This window comes from Bison bison, unplaced genomic scaffold (assembly GCF_000754665.1).
Source record: "Bison bison bison isolate TAMUID 2011002044 unplaced genomic scaffold, Bison_UMD1.0 scf7180017864122, whole genome shotgun sequence".
NCBI classification, from domain to species: domain Eukaryota; kingdom Metazoa; phylum Chordata; class Mammalia; order Artiodactyla; family Bovidae; genus Bison; species Bison bison.
In genome coordinates this window covers 441,505-456,224 of record NW_011494694.1, presented here as the reverse complement: position 1 = coordinate 456,224, position 14,720 = coordinate 441,505, and the positions used below count along the sequence as shown (strand labels likewise).

Genomic DNA, 14,720 nt, shown 5'->3' with positions numbered 1-14,720 from the left:
AGGCTTCAGTAGTACATGAACCGTGAAATTTCAGATGTTCAAGCTGGATTTAGAAAAGGCAGAGGAACCAGACATCAAATTGCCAACATCTGCTGGATCATTGAAAAAGCAAGAGAGTTCCAGAAAAACATCTATTTCTGCTTTATTGACTATGCCAAAGCCTTTGACTGTGTGGATCACAATAAACTGTGGAAAATCCTGAAAGAGATGGGAATACCAGACCACCTGACCTGCCTCTTGAGACACCTATATGCAGGTCAGGCAGCAACAGAACTGGACATGGAACAACAGACTGGTTCCAAATAGGGAAAGGAGTACATCAAGGCTGTATATTGTCACCCTGCTTATTTAACTTATATGCAGAGTACATCATGAGAAATGATGGACTGGAAGAAACACAAGCTGGAATCAAGATTGCCAGGAGAAATCTCAATAACCTCAGATATGCAGATGACACCACCCTCATGGCAGAAAGTGAAGAGGAACTAAAACGCCTGTTGATTGAAAGTGAAAGAGGAGAGTGAAAAAGTTGGCTTAAAGCTCAACATTCAGAAAACGAAGATCATGGCATCCAGTCCCATCACTTCATGGCAAATAGATGGGGAAACAGTAGAAACAGTGTCAGACTTTATTTTACTGAAGATGGTGATTGCAGCCATGAAATTAGAAGACACTTACTCCTTGGAAGGAAAGTTATGACCAACCTAGATAGCATATTGAAAAGAAGAGACATTACTTTGCCAACAAAGGTCCATCTAGTCAAGGCTATGGTTTTTCCAGTGATCATTTATGGATGTGAAAGTTGGACGGTGAAGAAAGCTGAGCGCCGAAGAATTGATGCTTTTGAACTGTGGTGTTGGAGAAGACTCTTGAGAGTCCCTTGGACTGCAAGGAGATCCAACCAGTCCATCCTAAAGGAGATCAGTCCTGCGTGTACATTGGAAGGACTGATGCTGAAGCTGAAACTCCAGTACTTTGGCCACCTCATGTGAAGAGTTGACTCATTGGAAAAGACCCTGATGCTGGGAGGGATTGAGGGCAGGAGGAGAAGGGGACGACAGAGAATGAGATGGCTGGATGGCATCACTGACTCGATGGACATGAGTTTCAGTGAACTCCGGGAGTTGGTGATGGACAGGGAGGCCTGGTGTGCTACGGTTCATGGAGTCACAAAGAGTTGGACATGACTGAGTGACTGAACTGAACTGAACTAGCATCCATGAGACAGCTCAGGAATGAGCACCAGAGACGTCATCTGGGGGCTTGTGAGGGGGCTCAGCGAAGGACCTGGGGGAGGGTCCACCCTGGAAGGCCCATCAGGTCCTGCTCCATTGGGATTTTAGAGTAATCACATTTGCACCAAACCAAGCCCTGTGTTTTCCTGTTTTAGTTGTTGCCGTTGTTATTACTCTGCATGTAACCATATATACGGTTAACATATTTAGATATTCATGTTGGCTTGGTGTTCTCTACTCACACTCCGCCCAGTACCCAGATGCGATGCCCTGCGGGCACCCTGCAGGGAGCAGGCACTGCACCCGGAGGGCAGATCAAATAGCCACCACATTCTGTGATAACTCACTTCTCATGTCGCCCCAAGACAAGGCCTGGTACGTTCACAGGAGGAGCACAGAGCTGGAAGGCCCGGAGTCCACGCTCCCAGGAGGGTTCCGCCCAGCCCGCTGGGAGAACGAAGTTTTCATACCCTTTGACCAGCCTCTCTGATGAGCTTTTCACTCACAAACGGAATGCCCGCTTGTTCTGAGTGTCCTTTCTGCTAATGATGCACCGGTCATTTTAAAGGAACCAAGAACCTTTAAGAGAGGAAGTCTGGTTCTGGGTCACAGCTGTCCTGTTGGTGCTGATGCTGTGTTAGGAGCTGGATTCCAGCCAGCAACGCTGCACCCGAACCTTTTCTCATCATTCTGGGGTCCAGGCGTGCGTCCTCGCCGGGACTCTGCACAGACCCCGTCGGGAAGCTGGCCCCCAGGGCCCTCAGCGCCCGCTCTGATGTGGGCCGTGCACCTCGAGGGGCCCATGGGCCCCTTCCCTGAGCCCCGTGCCCAGCACACATCCTGGTCGTCCATCTCCACTCTGGGCAGAAGTGGCCCTGCCGGCCCGTCCGCGTTTCCTCAGCAGGTGCCCCAGGTGTGAGAGCTGGCAGATGGTATCAGTCTCCCAACTGTCACCTTAAGCTATGCGGGCTCCTTGATGGCACTAGAGACGGGTAGGGCAGGTTCTCCAAGGTGCAAGGGGGAGGGGAGGATCCCAGAGCACAGACTACCAGTGGTGGCTCCGGACTGGACAGGCCGTGAGGCTGCTTTATATGCTCCTGGGTGGTGTGCGTTGCTTACAAGTTGTTACGTGTGCAACCGGTCCAGCAGAAGGTGCTGTTTAATTAAGCCCATCCAGGCTCAGATCCAAAGTTCCTTTCAACCACCCTCACCTGCAGGCAGCCCCGGAGGCATGAACCTGACCTAGGGGGAAGGGCTTGTCCCGGGTCTCCCATCTGTGGTGGATGCAGCCTCGAGGCAGGAGGCCCCAGTCACACGGGCCCCCTGCCCCCTTGCCTCTGGTTCAGCGGGGACAGGCTGGCTGAGAAGACGGGACACAGAGCCTGCGGACTCCTCTGTCCATCTGCCTCCCTCGTCCATGACCGCCAGAGCACAGCAAACCCGCTCCCGTCTACGGGGCAGCGTTAGAAACCCCAGCCGTGCTGCGTGCTGACCCGAGGCGTCAGGACAGGCTCCTCGGGCCGCCCCACCCCCGCCCTCCGAGCGTGCCCCTGCCCGGGGTCAGCCTCCCCTCCCAGTGCCGCACACAGCGCTGCCCACGAGGTGTTGCTGCGTGCCGGGGGCCTGCAGTCCCCACAGCTTCCCCGGAAACAGCACGGGTGTGCCCAGGACACCTCGGCAGGGTCCAGGTGCAGGCCCGGGGCACCCACTTTCCATTGCCTGCCCACAAGGCAGAGGGCACTATGAGCAGCAGGGACCGGGGGTGCCCTCCGGAAGCAGGCCCCGGCCTGTCACTGCCCACTGCCGGCTCACCCACTTTCAGGGAGCTCCAGTTTTCACCTGTAAGTGTCCTTTCTGGGAAACAGCTCTTCAGTTTCTTAACAAACACAGCAAAGTATTTAATCATACTCATTTCACAAATATTTAAATCATTTATTGTCATTAATTTACAGCATTTCAATATACACACTGCACGGAAGTACAAATAGCTTTTCAAACACTGGCAATGTGCTTTCCGGTATGTGGCCAGCTGTCAGCCGGGTCATGGTCATTAAGGATATGCCTTCTGAGTACTTAAATGCTAATGGTTACAAATTTTGTTCTCTTCAGTTTTTCACTAAGTATATTCTTACAGATAATACACATATTACTGCAGATAAAACCTTCATTGAGAATTATTAAATTGATTGCATATTTGTGCTACTCTTTCTGAAGAGAAGAAAATATTCAGTACTCATAAGGCAGCAGAGAGTTGGTTTAGGGACTCTGCTATGTCTAGAAAAATAGTCCGGTTAGTAAAAATAGCATTCCGCGTATTTTCCTCAGCAAGACTATTCATGATGGTGGAATCCGTGACTCGGCAACAGCAGCTGGCGATGCAGTCCCTTCAAAGGCCGGTTCTTCATCTCCCGTTGTTACGCTGATGCCTTTTTAGACATCCTGGGAAGAAGCACAAGGCAAAATCCAGTGAGGAAACAACTTCTCCACCAGCCTCAAAGGTCAGGAGGGCTTTAAGAAAGGGCATGGAGAGCTTGGTGTACCCGTGTTTCAAGTCAGGATTTTACAGAAACAGTGATCTCCTACTTCATGCCAACGTTCCTGTTTTAATCAGTGACTTTTCACTGTGCTGTATTAACCGCCCAATCACTGTTTCAAATTCTTGGCATAGTTTCGCTCTGAATCAAGTCTCCCCAGCTGCGGACGCACTTCTGTCCACAGCCACACCCTAGAGGTTTCTGCTCCACTCCGCCCAGCTCCTCAAAGCACAAAGGGTGAGAGGGGTCTGCTCACTCGTGCCGGATCAGCCGTCCTCCCTGGATGAGCTGTGCTACTTCATTGGTGGCGTGGCAGGCGAACAGGAGCCAGTTCCGAGGCTGCACCTTGTAGGCGAATCTCATGAACGTGAGGGAGTAACAGCAGAGGGCTGTCAGGACACGCAAGACAGAGTGTGACTGACAGCCGCCAAGATCGAGGGCTGCTGGGCCGACTGCCTCAACACAAGAGCCTCTTCTGCTACAACCTTTGCATGCTTCCGCAAACGGGAAGCTCATGAGATGGTTTGCCCCGCAGCTGGGTACGTTGCTGTTTATTAAAGTCAGCGCGCAGACATCAGTTCTGAGCTCCTTTTCTGTCCCCTAGAGTTGTTTACGGAGAAGGCAATGGCACCCCACTCCAGTACTCTTGCCTGGAAAATCCCATGGACAGAGGAGCCTGGTAGGCTGCAGTCCATGGGGTCGCAAAGAGTTGGACAGGACTGAGCAACTTCACTTTCACTCACTCTTCTCACTTTCATGCACTGGAGAAGGAAATGGCAACCCACTCCAGTGTTCTTGCCTGGAGAATCCCAGGGACGGGGGAGCCTGGTGGGCTGCTGTCTATGGGGTCACACAGAATCGGACACGACTGAAGCGACTTAGCAGCAGCAGCAGAATTGTTTATAGTCTGTTATCTGAAAGACCTGCCATTTAATCCCCTCAATATGTTTTACAGTCAAATATTAAGAGTTTCAAGTAAACTTAAAGATACTTTTTCTGAATAAAGCTCAAGAGGGACACACTCTTTAACTGGGGTACTAAATCTGAAAGGCAGACAGGACCCTAACAAATTCTTCTAAACACAGGAGCCCAGTTTCTCCCTTCTGTGTGACGTAAGGTCTCTCGAAGCCAGCAGGCTCTGTGGTACTTTCTAACGTGACTGCAGTATCTGGGGCAACAAACTTGAAACGTACGCAGGAGCTGTATCATGCTATAATTATACATAAAAATCCTCCCAGTTATTCACATCTGCGTCCTTACCAAATGTCATCCGCCCACTGATAATCTCTGGGGACTTCTTCATGTCATTGATGGCGGCAATGGGAAGACCCCAGTTGGCTACTGGGCCCCAAAAGTGCTATAAAAAATGAGGAGAGAAAGAAGAGGAAAAGTGAAGATGGAGCCATGAACAGCTGCAACTTCTACCTTAGATGGTAACGCGAACTGTGCAGTTAACCCCTGGGTTACCAGGCAGGCAGGCGCTGGGCTGTGGAAGTACTGGCCTATGAACCAGCAGTTCTCACAGGTGAGACCCCAAACCGAAAGGAGCAGGCACTTTACCAAGGTCCCTGCTAACTTCCAGGTGACAGTTAAGTAATCTCTGATGATCTCATTTAGAGAATTTTCAAATGAGATCAACTTCTTGCATAATTCAGTCTTGCCACAACTGAACTTAGACCTTGTTAGAACTATTCTCTGCAATGTTTAAATCTATCAGAACTTCTTTTTTCAAGTTTTCATTAAGATATGTGTCAGTATCTCTTAAAATACAGACCCTAAGTTGCATACTTTTTCTGAAGAAAATAACTTAGAAAGGGAAGAAACTGCTTTCAGTTCATATGATCATATTCAGATCAGAGAACCAAAAAATTTATACTTGGAACCTCAGATAGTATGAAATAAAGATTGAAAAATACTTTTAAAATAATAGTAGCAACCTATACTTAGAAAATGGACCAACCGTTTCTTACCTGCAACCACAGCCATCACAGGGCACCAAGACTTAGTTGTCCGTGCTGAACAGCAGTGACAGCCAATTTAATTTAGTTTCTGAGGCTGAAATAAGCCCAGGGGCTTTCCCTATTAAACTAAAACTTGTCTTATTTATGCACAATTTGCAAATAATACTTGAAAGTATGAAGGAGGGAATCCCTGGCGCCAGTGGTTAGGCCTAAGTCTCTCACTTGGGAGGCCCAGGTCTGATCCCTGGCTGGGGAACTAAGATTCCCACAAGCTACGCGGCACAGCCGAAAAAATAAAAGTAAAATGTGAAGGAAACCACACGTCATTGGCTAAAGACCCTTTTTGGTTATCAGAACATTAAGCAGTGCTTTATTTCTGCCTATCCCAGCATTTAAGATAAATTTAGACTGCAGAATACATTTCTAGATCTGCATTTTTTAATACTGACCAAGATTCATTAAAATTCAAAACCTCCTAAGAATGAGAAAGGGAAATGCAAAAAAAAATAAATGAGAATTACGTTTGTCATGATCTAATACTTTGAAATGTTTGCATGATATGCTTGACGCAAGCACGAGGCCATGCCTTGAGAAGCTATCCAGCGTCAGAGCTGTCCTGTGCCATCATGCTGGGAACTGTGGCGTCCACGTCTGAGTTACGGACCCCGTGACTTAGGCACGGCTGCTGCACAGAACCTCTGGGGTGCTGGGGTGGCTAATTAGTCCTGCTTTCAGACTGGATTCTGTTAGATACGCACGGCTGAAGCTTTCCTAGTTCTGGTGTCTAGATGGGGGCTGGCCGTGTCCCTTCTTCCTCACCCTCCAGACCTCTGGTGACACAATGTCTCCCCCTCCTCACCTGCCTACTTCAGGGCGGGGCCTGTCCTTCCCTTGTGGCCCCTCACTTTATTCCACATCATCTTCTTCTCCACTTTTTTTTACCATGTCAGTCTATTGCCATCACTTGCTGTTTAACTGTTTCCCATCACTCTGCTCTGCTCAGCGACCTCTGAGCTACACATCACGCACACGGCTCCCTGCGGGGCTCGGCCATGCCAGGCGTCTGCATCACCGCTGTGGCCAGACAGTGGAGGCCTTGGCGTGAATCTGAAACCTGAGGCAGGCCGGGGACTTCCTGTCACACGGCAGTGCTCACAGTTTCACTGGCCTGAGTGTAGGGTCATGTGACACAGGGTTCTGCAAGTCAAGGGCTATATATACACTTGTGGTTATAAGCACTGAGCTATACCTAATATACATTTCTTAAAAAGAACATAAACGGTAAATGTAATTTCAACACTAGTTACGAAATTATCTAACTGCAGAATCCATCTTTTCTATCTAGTACGAGGCTCCAGTTGTCCACTGGAGTAACATCTGGCCTGTGCTGCAGATGGTTGTAGGTCAGTGCTGATCCTCTAGGGAAGTCAGCGTCCAGAGGAGCCCAAGGACCCAGGGGGCACTGGAGGCGCCCCCGGCCTGAGGCCTGCAGGATGGAGGCAGGATGTGCTATTTCCTGTCCATAACTCTGCTACAGCACAAAGTCTGCAGAAGCCTTGAGCGAAGGAGAGATAGGCTCTTACCGTACTATTTCGTGAGGAGCCGCCGAGGTTCGGACAGGAAAGACATAGGGAAGGAAAAAAAAAAAAAGATCAGATGCTTTGAAACATTTCAGTTTCTTTAACGGCACACGTGTCCACGTCTCAGTAACAGAACAACAACACAAGCAGCACATTTTTAAAAAAGATGATTTAGTGGTATTTCTAACAATAACCTTGACCTAACGAAAGTAAACCTTAATTTTATCAAAAATAAACTTAATCCTTAAAGCCAGGCTATCCAATAAGAATATAATGCAAGTCACACACAGGAGCCACATAAGGAAGTTAAAGATTTCTAGAAGCTATGTTCACAAAAATGAAAAACAGGGGTTAACCTTATTTATTCCAATGTTTCAAAATATTTTAATTTGGACATGTAATCAAGAACAACCTCACGATGAGGCATTTTACATTCTTTTTTGACTCTAAGTCTCTGAGATCCAGTGGGTGCCAACACTCCCGGGACACCTCAGCCTGGACTGGCCACCCTCCACAAGCTCCACGGCCACTTGGGGCTGGGGGCTCTCAGACTGGACAGCACGGGCTTCAAGGGAACATTTGAGAACAACTAGTTGGACAGAAGCACAGTGCTGCAGAATTCTATCCACAACGAACTTTCCACTCTCACTGACTAACAGGCTATCGCCAGAACATAAGCCCCTAAAAATAGGCGTGTAATTCTATATCTGTTCAGACTGAAACTCTGGTCCAAGTGACAGCCAGCATTCACAAGGCATTCAGACAATGTTTGCTGAATAAAGAGAAAAATCTTTCAATGTTAAGTGAATTGTTTTCCTGAATGTTAAAACTAATGCCATTCAGAAATATGTCAAGTTACTTTTATTGCTGAAAGGGTAGTTCTTCTTTCCAGGACATAGCTGAATAGTTCTGTTAAGGCCAACTTTTATTAAAATGCAGCTTACTTCCCTGGTGGCTCAGACGGTAAAGTGTCTGTCTACAATGCAGGAGACCCGGGTTTGATCCCTGGGTCAGGAAGATCCCCTGGAGAAGGAAGTGGCAATCCACTCCAGATTTTCCATTTTCTTGCCTGGAAAATCCCATGGACAGGGGAGCCTGGTAGGCTACAGTCCATGGGGTCGCAAAGAGTCAGACACAACTGAGCGACTTCACTTTCACTGAAAGAATCACTGGAATAAAACGATAAAAATCTTTATACACACAGTCACATCCGAAGAACTCATCTTGTCCTTTTGTTCTTGGGCATGTCGCATGATTCCCCCAGCCAGGAATGAAACCCGCGCCCTGCACTGGAAGCGGAGTCTCAACCCCTGAACCACCAGGGAGGTCCCTCCTCTAGTTGTTTCGAGTTAGGGCTCAAGAAGTTCTAATTTTCAGCATGAAAGTACTTGCCAAAGGTGCTGACAATACCCTTCAAGCAGCTTCCAGTATGAAGTACGACCAGCCTAGAAGGAGCCCGTCTTTCACAGGTAAGTGAGCTGTTTTCACAGACGCCATTTCCACTGGGGAACAAGCAGGTCCCATCTGAGCACAGGGCTTTACTGGGGAGCAATGTCCTAAGCCGGTCAGGGCAGGGTCTGGCCGTTTACAGGCTGCAGTCACCTCTGGGGTTGCTCTCGTCTGTTCAGGGTCTGAACACAGGCCTTTTATTCATCGATCAATGACCAATGGCTGTTTGGTTTTTTTTCCCTACAAATTATTTCAAAAATATTCCAAGATGTAGTTCTTAAAATCCAAAATGTCAACTTGATAATTCAGTTTTCAATTCAGAACTGTCTCCTTGGATTGTACAATAGTTCAAACTCTACCCTATTTTACAACAGGCGACCTTAGGGCAGATCATAGAGGAAATGTGAAGGAGGAATTACTTTCTGCCACCATTCCCTGCTCCGTATGAAAGTCCTATGTGAAGCTGATCACAAAAATAATGTTGATCACATCACTTTAATAGTGGTTTAATGATTATAAAACGACCTTGAGAATAAAACTGTTCTAAACATCTTTGGGAAATACAAAAATCCATAACTCAACGTCTCTTAATTCTGCGTCAGAGTTGTCCAAAACGTGAATCAACTATCAGCCAAAAAATCTAAAAGGACACTGGTGCAGGGCCAAACTAGAAAAGAAAAGTTTCCCAGGATGTGTGAGTATCTGTTCTAAAGAAAGATACACCTAAAAGCATACAGACTGCGCCTGGGGACAGGGACATACACTGGAGAGCACCCTCTCTCTCCACTCGGGACGCGCCTGCACTTCAGAACAGAACAAAACACCCTCAAAACAGACACAGGTTCTCCCGGTTCACCTGACCTTGCATTTTCGTGAAGGAGAAACCAGGTAAGAATGTTGATGGAGGGACTTCCGTGGTGGTCCAGTGGCTAAGACTCTGCACTCCCAATGCAGGGAGCCCCAGGGTTGATCCCTGGTCAGGGAACAAAACCCCATCTGCCCCAGCTAAGATCCCACCTGCCCCAACCAAAGACCCTACCTGACCCAACTAAAGATCTTGCACAGCCAAATAAATAAATACTTTTTTAAAAAAGCAGAATGATCATGGAGGTGACAGAGGAGGAGGACCAGGACCACCCTAAATAAACGTTGCCTTCTGTCCCTCCTTTATCTGAATGCTGCTCATCTGGTCCCAGGTCCGTCCCACACCCATTTTTATTTTCAACAAGTCTCCTGGGTGCTGCCAATTTGCTTCCTTTTCCTAAAATTACTGACAGTAATTGTTAGCTTTCTCTGCAAGTACTCTGGGTAATTTAGGTAATTTATAACTTGCTTATACAGTATAAAAGGACCTTAGCATAGTCTGTCTGTATCGCTTCTGAGAGAAAAGTAAGATTCTGAGATATTCTAGACCGCAACTCTCTTAGAGGCTGAAAATGGTGATCACCATTTCATTTATTCTCACCAACTTTTACCTGATTTTCTACTTCAAGTTAAAATCAGGGAGTTTTTACAAATCATAATGTGTGATATTCAATTGGTCAAAACTAAACTGGAAGGGAGAAAAGAGACTCTTGTGGCCAGTTCTGCTTCAACACTCAGCCTCAGAAAGTGTTTGCAGGTCATTTACATGACGGCAAGCAAAGCCAAGGGCAGGGCGTGGAAGCTCCCGGCAGAGAAGGGAGACACACACAGGAGAGGAAGTGCAGAGACAGCACCGACACCTTCTTTTCAAAACCAGTCTTGTGCGTAAGTGCTTCCCTCCAAATCTTAAACAGACATTCCTGTCTTGGCTTCACAACCTGGGCGTCCAGAGGCTCTCGACGTCTCAACTTCTCTGCGTGGTTTGGATCTTAGTTTTCCCGTAAGGCCAGCGAAGCGCTGGACCATCTGATGTCTGAGGACCATTCAGCTGTAACATTCTTTTCTATTTGGAAAGATTTCTGTTTTCCCCTGCAACTTCTCCCTTGGGTATTAAGTATAAATTCTTAAAGCTCTCCTGGAAGCTTAGAAGTTAAAATTAACAGAATAGAAAACCTTATTAACTGGAGAATACTCACTGCAAACACCCAACTTACCTGGGGTTTATAACAGCATGCTGACTGATACACTGATTTTCTAACACTCATGATCTAGGCTTACTTAAGAAGACCTCCTTTGAACGTATGTCACATACACATCCATTCACTCCTCCAGGAAGGGGATAAATCTCTGGTATAAACATGCACAGACTGACAGACCACAAAACACACATCCTATCTCCAAGCTTAGCTGCTCCTTCAAATTTAGTTTTCTTAATTCAGGAGGGAGAATGAGAGAAGACGACCCCCCTGCCCCCCTCAAAAAGCTATCTTCTTTTGCTTTCCACTGAGAAGGTATGTGAGGAAATGGTTTATTCTTCTTTAAAAAGATAACAGAATAGAGATCCAGAAAGTTCTTGATTCAACATTTTCATTAAGGTAAGAAGAAGAAATCAGGGAAAGGAAAGCTGAAAGGCACCAAAAGGAGAGTACCAGGAACCCAGGGACTAAGCATGGAATATTCATAAAAATATGTTAATAGAACATTTCCTTCGGTAAGTATACACAGCACTATGCTGTGTCATCAAACAGTTACCGAAGCACAAAAACCAAGAAATTTGTCCAAGACGACACAGCTGGAAGCAACGGGGCTCGGATTCAAACCCATCATCAAATTCAGCACTAAGCGCAGTAACGCTACCAGCGCACACAGCAAGACTATTGCAATTCCTTAAGATTTTAACACTGAGACCCTATTTTGATGTCCCAGTTGTCCGAGTAATGCCTTTTAGAGCTGTTTTCATCCATACCAGATCCAAACAAAATCCACACACTGCCTTTGGTTAGAGCCTGCTCTTTCAACTCAGGTTTCTTGACCAAAAAAAAAAAAAAATCAACATTTTAAAATACACTTGAAAATTCACTTCAGTAAGAGAGGCATTTCAATCTTATTCAGAAAATGTAACTGACAGGAGTTTATAATCTATGTGAAACATGATTTTGAATTTTTGCTGCATATGTCAACTCTGTCGTTAGTAAGATGACTTTAAAACTCTACAACAGCTTTACTTTGGAAAACCTCTATACCCCTTTGGCAGGCTGTAAGAAGGCCGGAGCTCTTGAGTCGTCCAGGATTGCAAAGAATGTAGAACTGATGAGATGAGCAGGCCCAGAACCCCATTTCTGATTGGAGGAGAATATGAAATTGTCTTCTTATTGCTTCATTTGCTTTTCCAGAAGCAAAGCAGGGGCTGTAAGGAAGACTGGAAGAACAAACAGGGGAAACACCCCTCTAATAAGTTCTGGAGAGAGAAGTCTGTCATTCTAGGGAAAAAAGCTAATACAAGAGATTCTGATGAAACTTTTGATACCAGTCCTCAAACCTGTCCTCAATCACCGCTTGGCAGGCTGGCATGAGATCCCACTGCTGCCAAGAACAGCAGAGCAAACAAACCCAGTAGGACACTCGCTTCCTCCGCTCAGTCCACAAAAGTATTTCCAGGTAAAAATACACAGCTTTACACCTCGTGAAAATGAGGGGGACCCTGTAAGGGCTTTCTGGGTACAAAAGCCCCTCCATGCCCCCACTTCTTGTTACAGAAAAGGGCTTTAGTCTCCAAGGCCTTCCTGAAGTTCCCAAGGGCAGATTCAGGCAGTTACTAATGGGGAAAGTGAGGAAACACAGCAAGAAGGAAATGGCAGCAAGAAAAATACGGAAAGAGTAAACAATATTTCAGTGACAAACCAAGTCCTAGCTCCTCCTAAAGGGATACACACAACAGTCTAACAGACCTTTGAGCTGTTCTGCAGGAACAAAGACCCCACCCATGGTGGGGGTGGTGACTACATTCCCACCATGAGAAGTTGGAACTGGAAGGTTGTCATTAAGATTCCCCAAATCACCTGGTTACGTCACCACCCGCCAGTCGGAAGTCCACAAGCTGGTCACACACCCTGCAGCCCTCACTCTTCTGTTCCGTGTCTTTAAGAACCCTTTCTTGAGAGTCATCTGGGAGTCTGGGTCTTTTGAACATGAGCCGCCCCTTCGTGGTTTGCAGGGACCCTGCAATAAACACGGCACTTTCCTTCCCCACCATGCCGGGTCAGGAGATTGGCTTTGTTGTGTATAGGGTGCATAGACTCAAGCTCTGTTCAGTAAAATCCACATTTATGATTTTAACTTTTCCCCTAACAGGAAACTTTTAAAAATGTTTCTGCTACAAAGACAGCAAGATATAATAGAAATACACAGTGATTTGGGGTTTCCAACTATTTTCACACCCCTCATCTGGTTTAATGTTCTCAACAACCCAGTGAGACAGGACATTGTGATTAAGCCCATTTCATAGATGGGGTAAATAAAGTCCACTGGGATTGACTGCTGGGGATACCTTGGCCTGAAGTCATTCTTCGGAAGCACTTTCCTGGATGCTGCGATTCTCTTCCTCATTTAGTCGGAGCTTAATACAATGAAAGCAATGCTAGAGAAGTTATACAAACATTAAAGGTACATGAACTTAACCTCTGAAAAAAGGTCACACACATCAAAGCATTCAACTGAAATGCTTGGCTCTCAGACACCTATCTAGTAGAAAAAATATAAATTTAGAAAAGTGGGGCTAACTCTCTTCCTTGAAAATACATATATTCTACAAACTCTTCCTAGGTGATCCCCAGCATATTTCTAATGTGGATAAGATTTCGTTCTTAATTACACCACACAGCTTTATCTTTAGTTGTCCTTAACTATTAGGAAGGCTCATCCACAGGAGAAAACATCAGTAAAACCTAAGGTAGTATCTGAAGCCATAGGGAAACTTAACTGCAGGGACTAAGCACACAGCCTCACATGACAACTTTGCTCAGACTTTCCAGGATATTAACCTGATAAATACTGTACTCCACAGTACTAAACATCTATCTTAATTAACCACAGTCCTATACAAGTACAGAAAGTTTTTTTTTTTTTAGAAAACACAAGAGTGAAGTTCTTGATCCCAAATTTACGGCAGAAAATTATTTTTCTTACCCTACTGATCTTTAAAATTAGAAGTAAACAGTATTTGCAATAAGATTCAGAATTTCTAAAAATTATATATATATTTCTACTGGTAAATGAAGCTGTCTTCATACTGTACCCTATGGATGGTCACACTTTTTAGCTGTCATTGAGTGAGTGAGTGACGTCGCGCAGTCGTGTCCGACTCTGTGACCCCCTGGGCTGTAGCCTACCAGGCTCCTCTGTCCACGGGATTTTCCAGGCAAGAGTACTGGAGTGGATTGCCATTTCCTTCTCCAGGGGATCTTCCCGACCCAGGGATTGAACCCGGGTCTCCCGCATTGTAGACAAACGCTTTACCGTCTGAGCCACCAGGGAAGTCTTTTACCTCTTTACTATATTAAACTGTTGGAAAACACTGCAGCGCTCAATTTACCTAGATTTAAGAAAATCACACAAATAAAAACTAAATTTAAAATTATTCTCCAGGGAAGAATACTGGAGTGGGTTGCCATGCCCTCCTCCAAGGGACCTTCCCCACACAGGGACTGAACCTCTTTAGTCTCCTGCACTGGCAAGCCGGTTCTTCACCAGTACCGCCACCTGGGAAGCCCCCAAATAAACTATATAAAACGGCTTTGAAGTTTTATGAAACATTTTGAAATACAAAGCAGGCGTCTCAAGGCTAGAGATAGAATTCAAATACAGAAAGTGTCTTCAGGCCTTTCATTCCGCCAAAGCCCTTTCTACCTGGAATGGAAAACACCATGTAAAAAAGCGTGCGCTTGGTTGGCAGAATATTCGTCTGTAAAACTGTGTTGGATATGACTCCCTCCCACCCACGCCTGACCTCCTGAGGCTGAGAAGCGCGAAGGACGAGTCGACCCGGCGGGCTCGGTGCCCTTGTGGCGGAGAAGGAGCCCTGGCCCCCGCCGCTCCGCT

The 14,720-nt window shown here is 46.3% G+C and overlaps 1 protein-coding gene across 1 annotated transcript in view; it reads right to left on the bottom strand.

Annotated features, from left to right (window-relative positions):
* Positions 1 to 3,146: 3,146 nt before the first annotated feature.
* MPC1 (mitochondrial pyruvate carrier 1) overlaps positions 3,147 to 14,720 on the bottom strand; it is an 11,801-nt gene continuing 227 nt past the window's right edge. Inside the window, exons 2-5 of the mRNA XM_010839586.1 lie at positions 7,314 to 7,317; positions 5,030 to 5,126; positions 4,026 to 4,158; positions 3,147 to 3,674 (exon numbers count right to left, since the gene is read on the bottom strand). Of these exons, the coding sequence (XP_010837888.1) occupies positions 3,650 to 3,674; positions 4,026 to 4,158; positions 5,030 to 5,126; positions 7,314 to 7,317 (259 nt within the window). The 3' untranslated portion in view covers positions 3,147 to 3,649. The remainder of the gene's footprint in view (positions 3,675 to 4,025; positions 4,159 to 5,029; positions 5,127 to 7,313; positions 7,318 to 14,720) is intronic.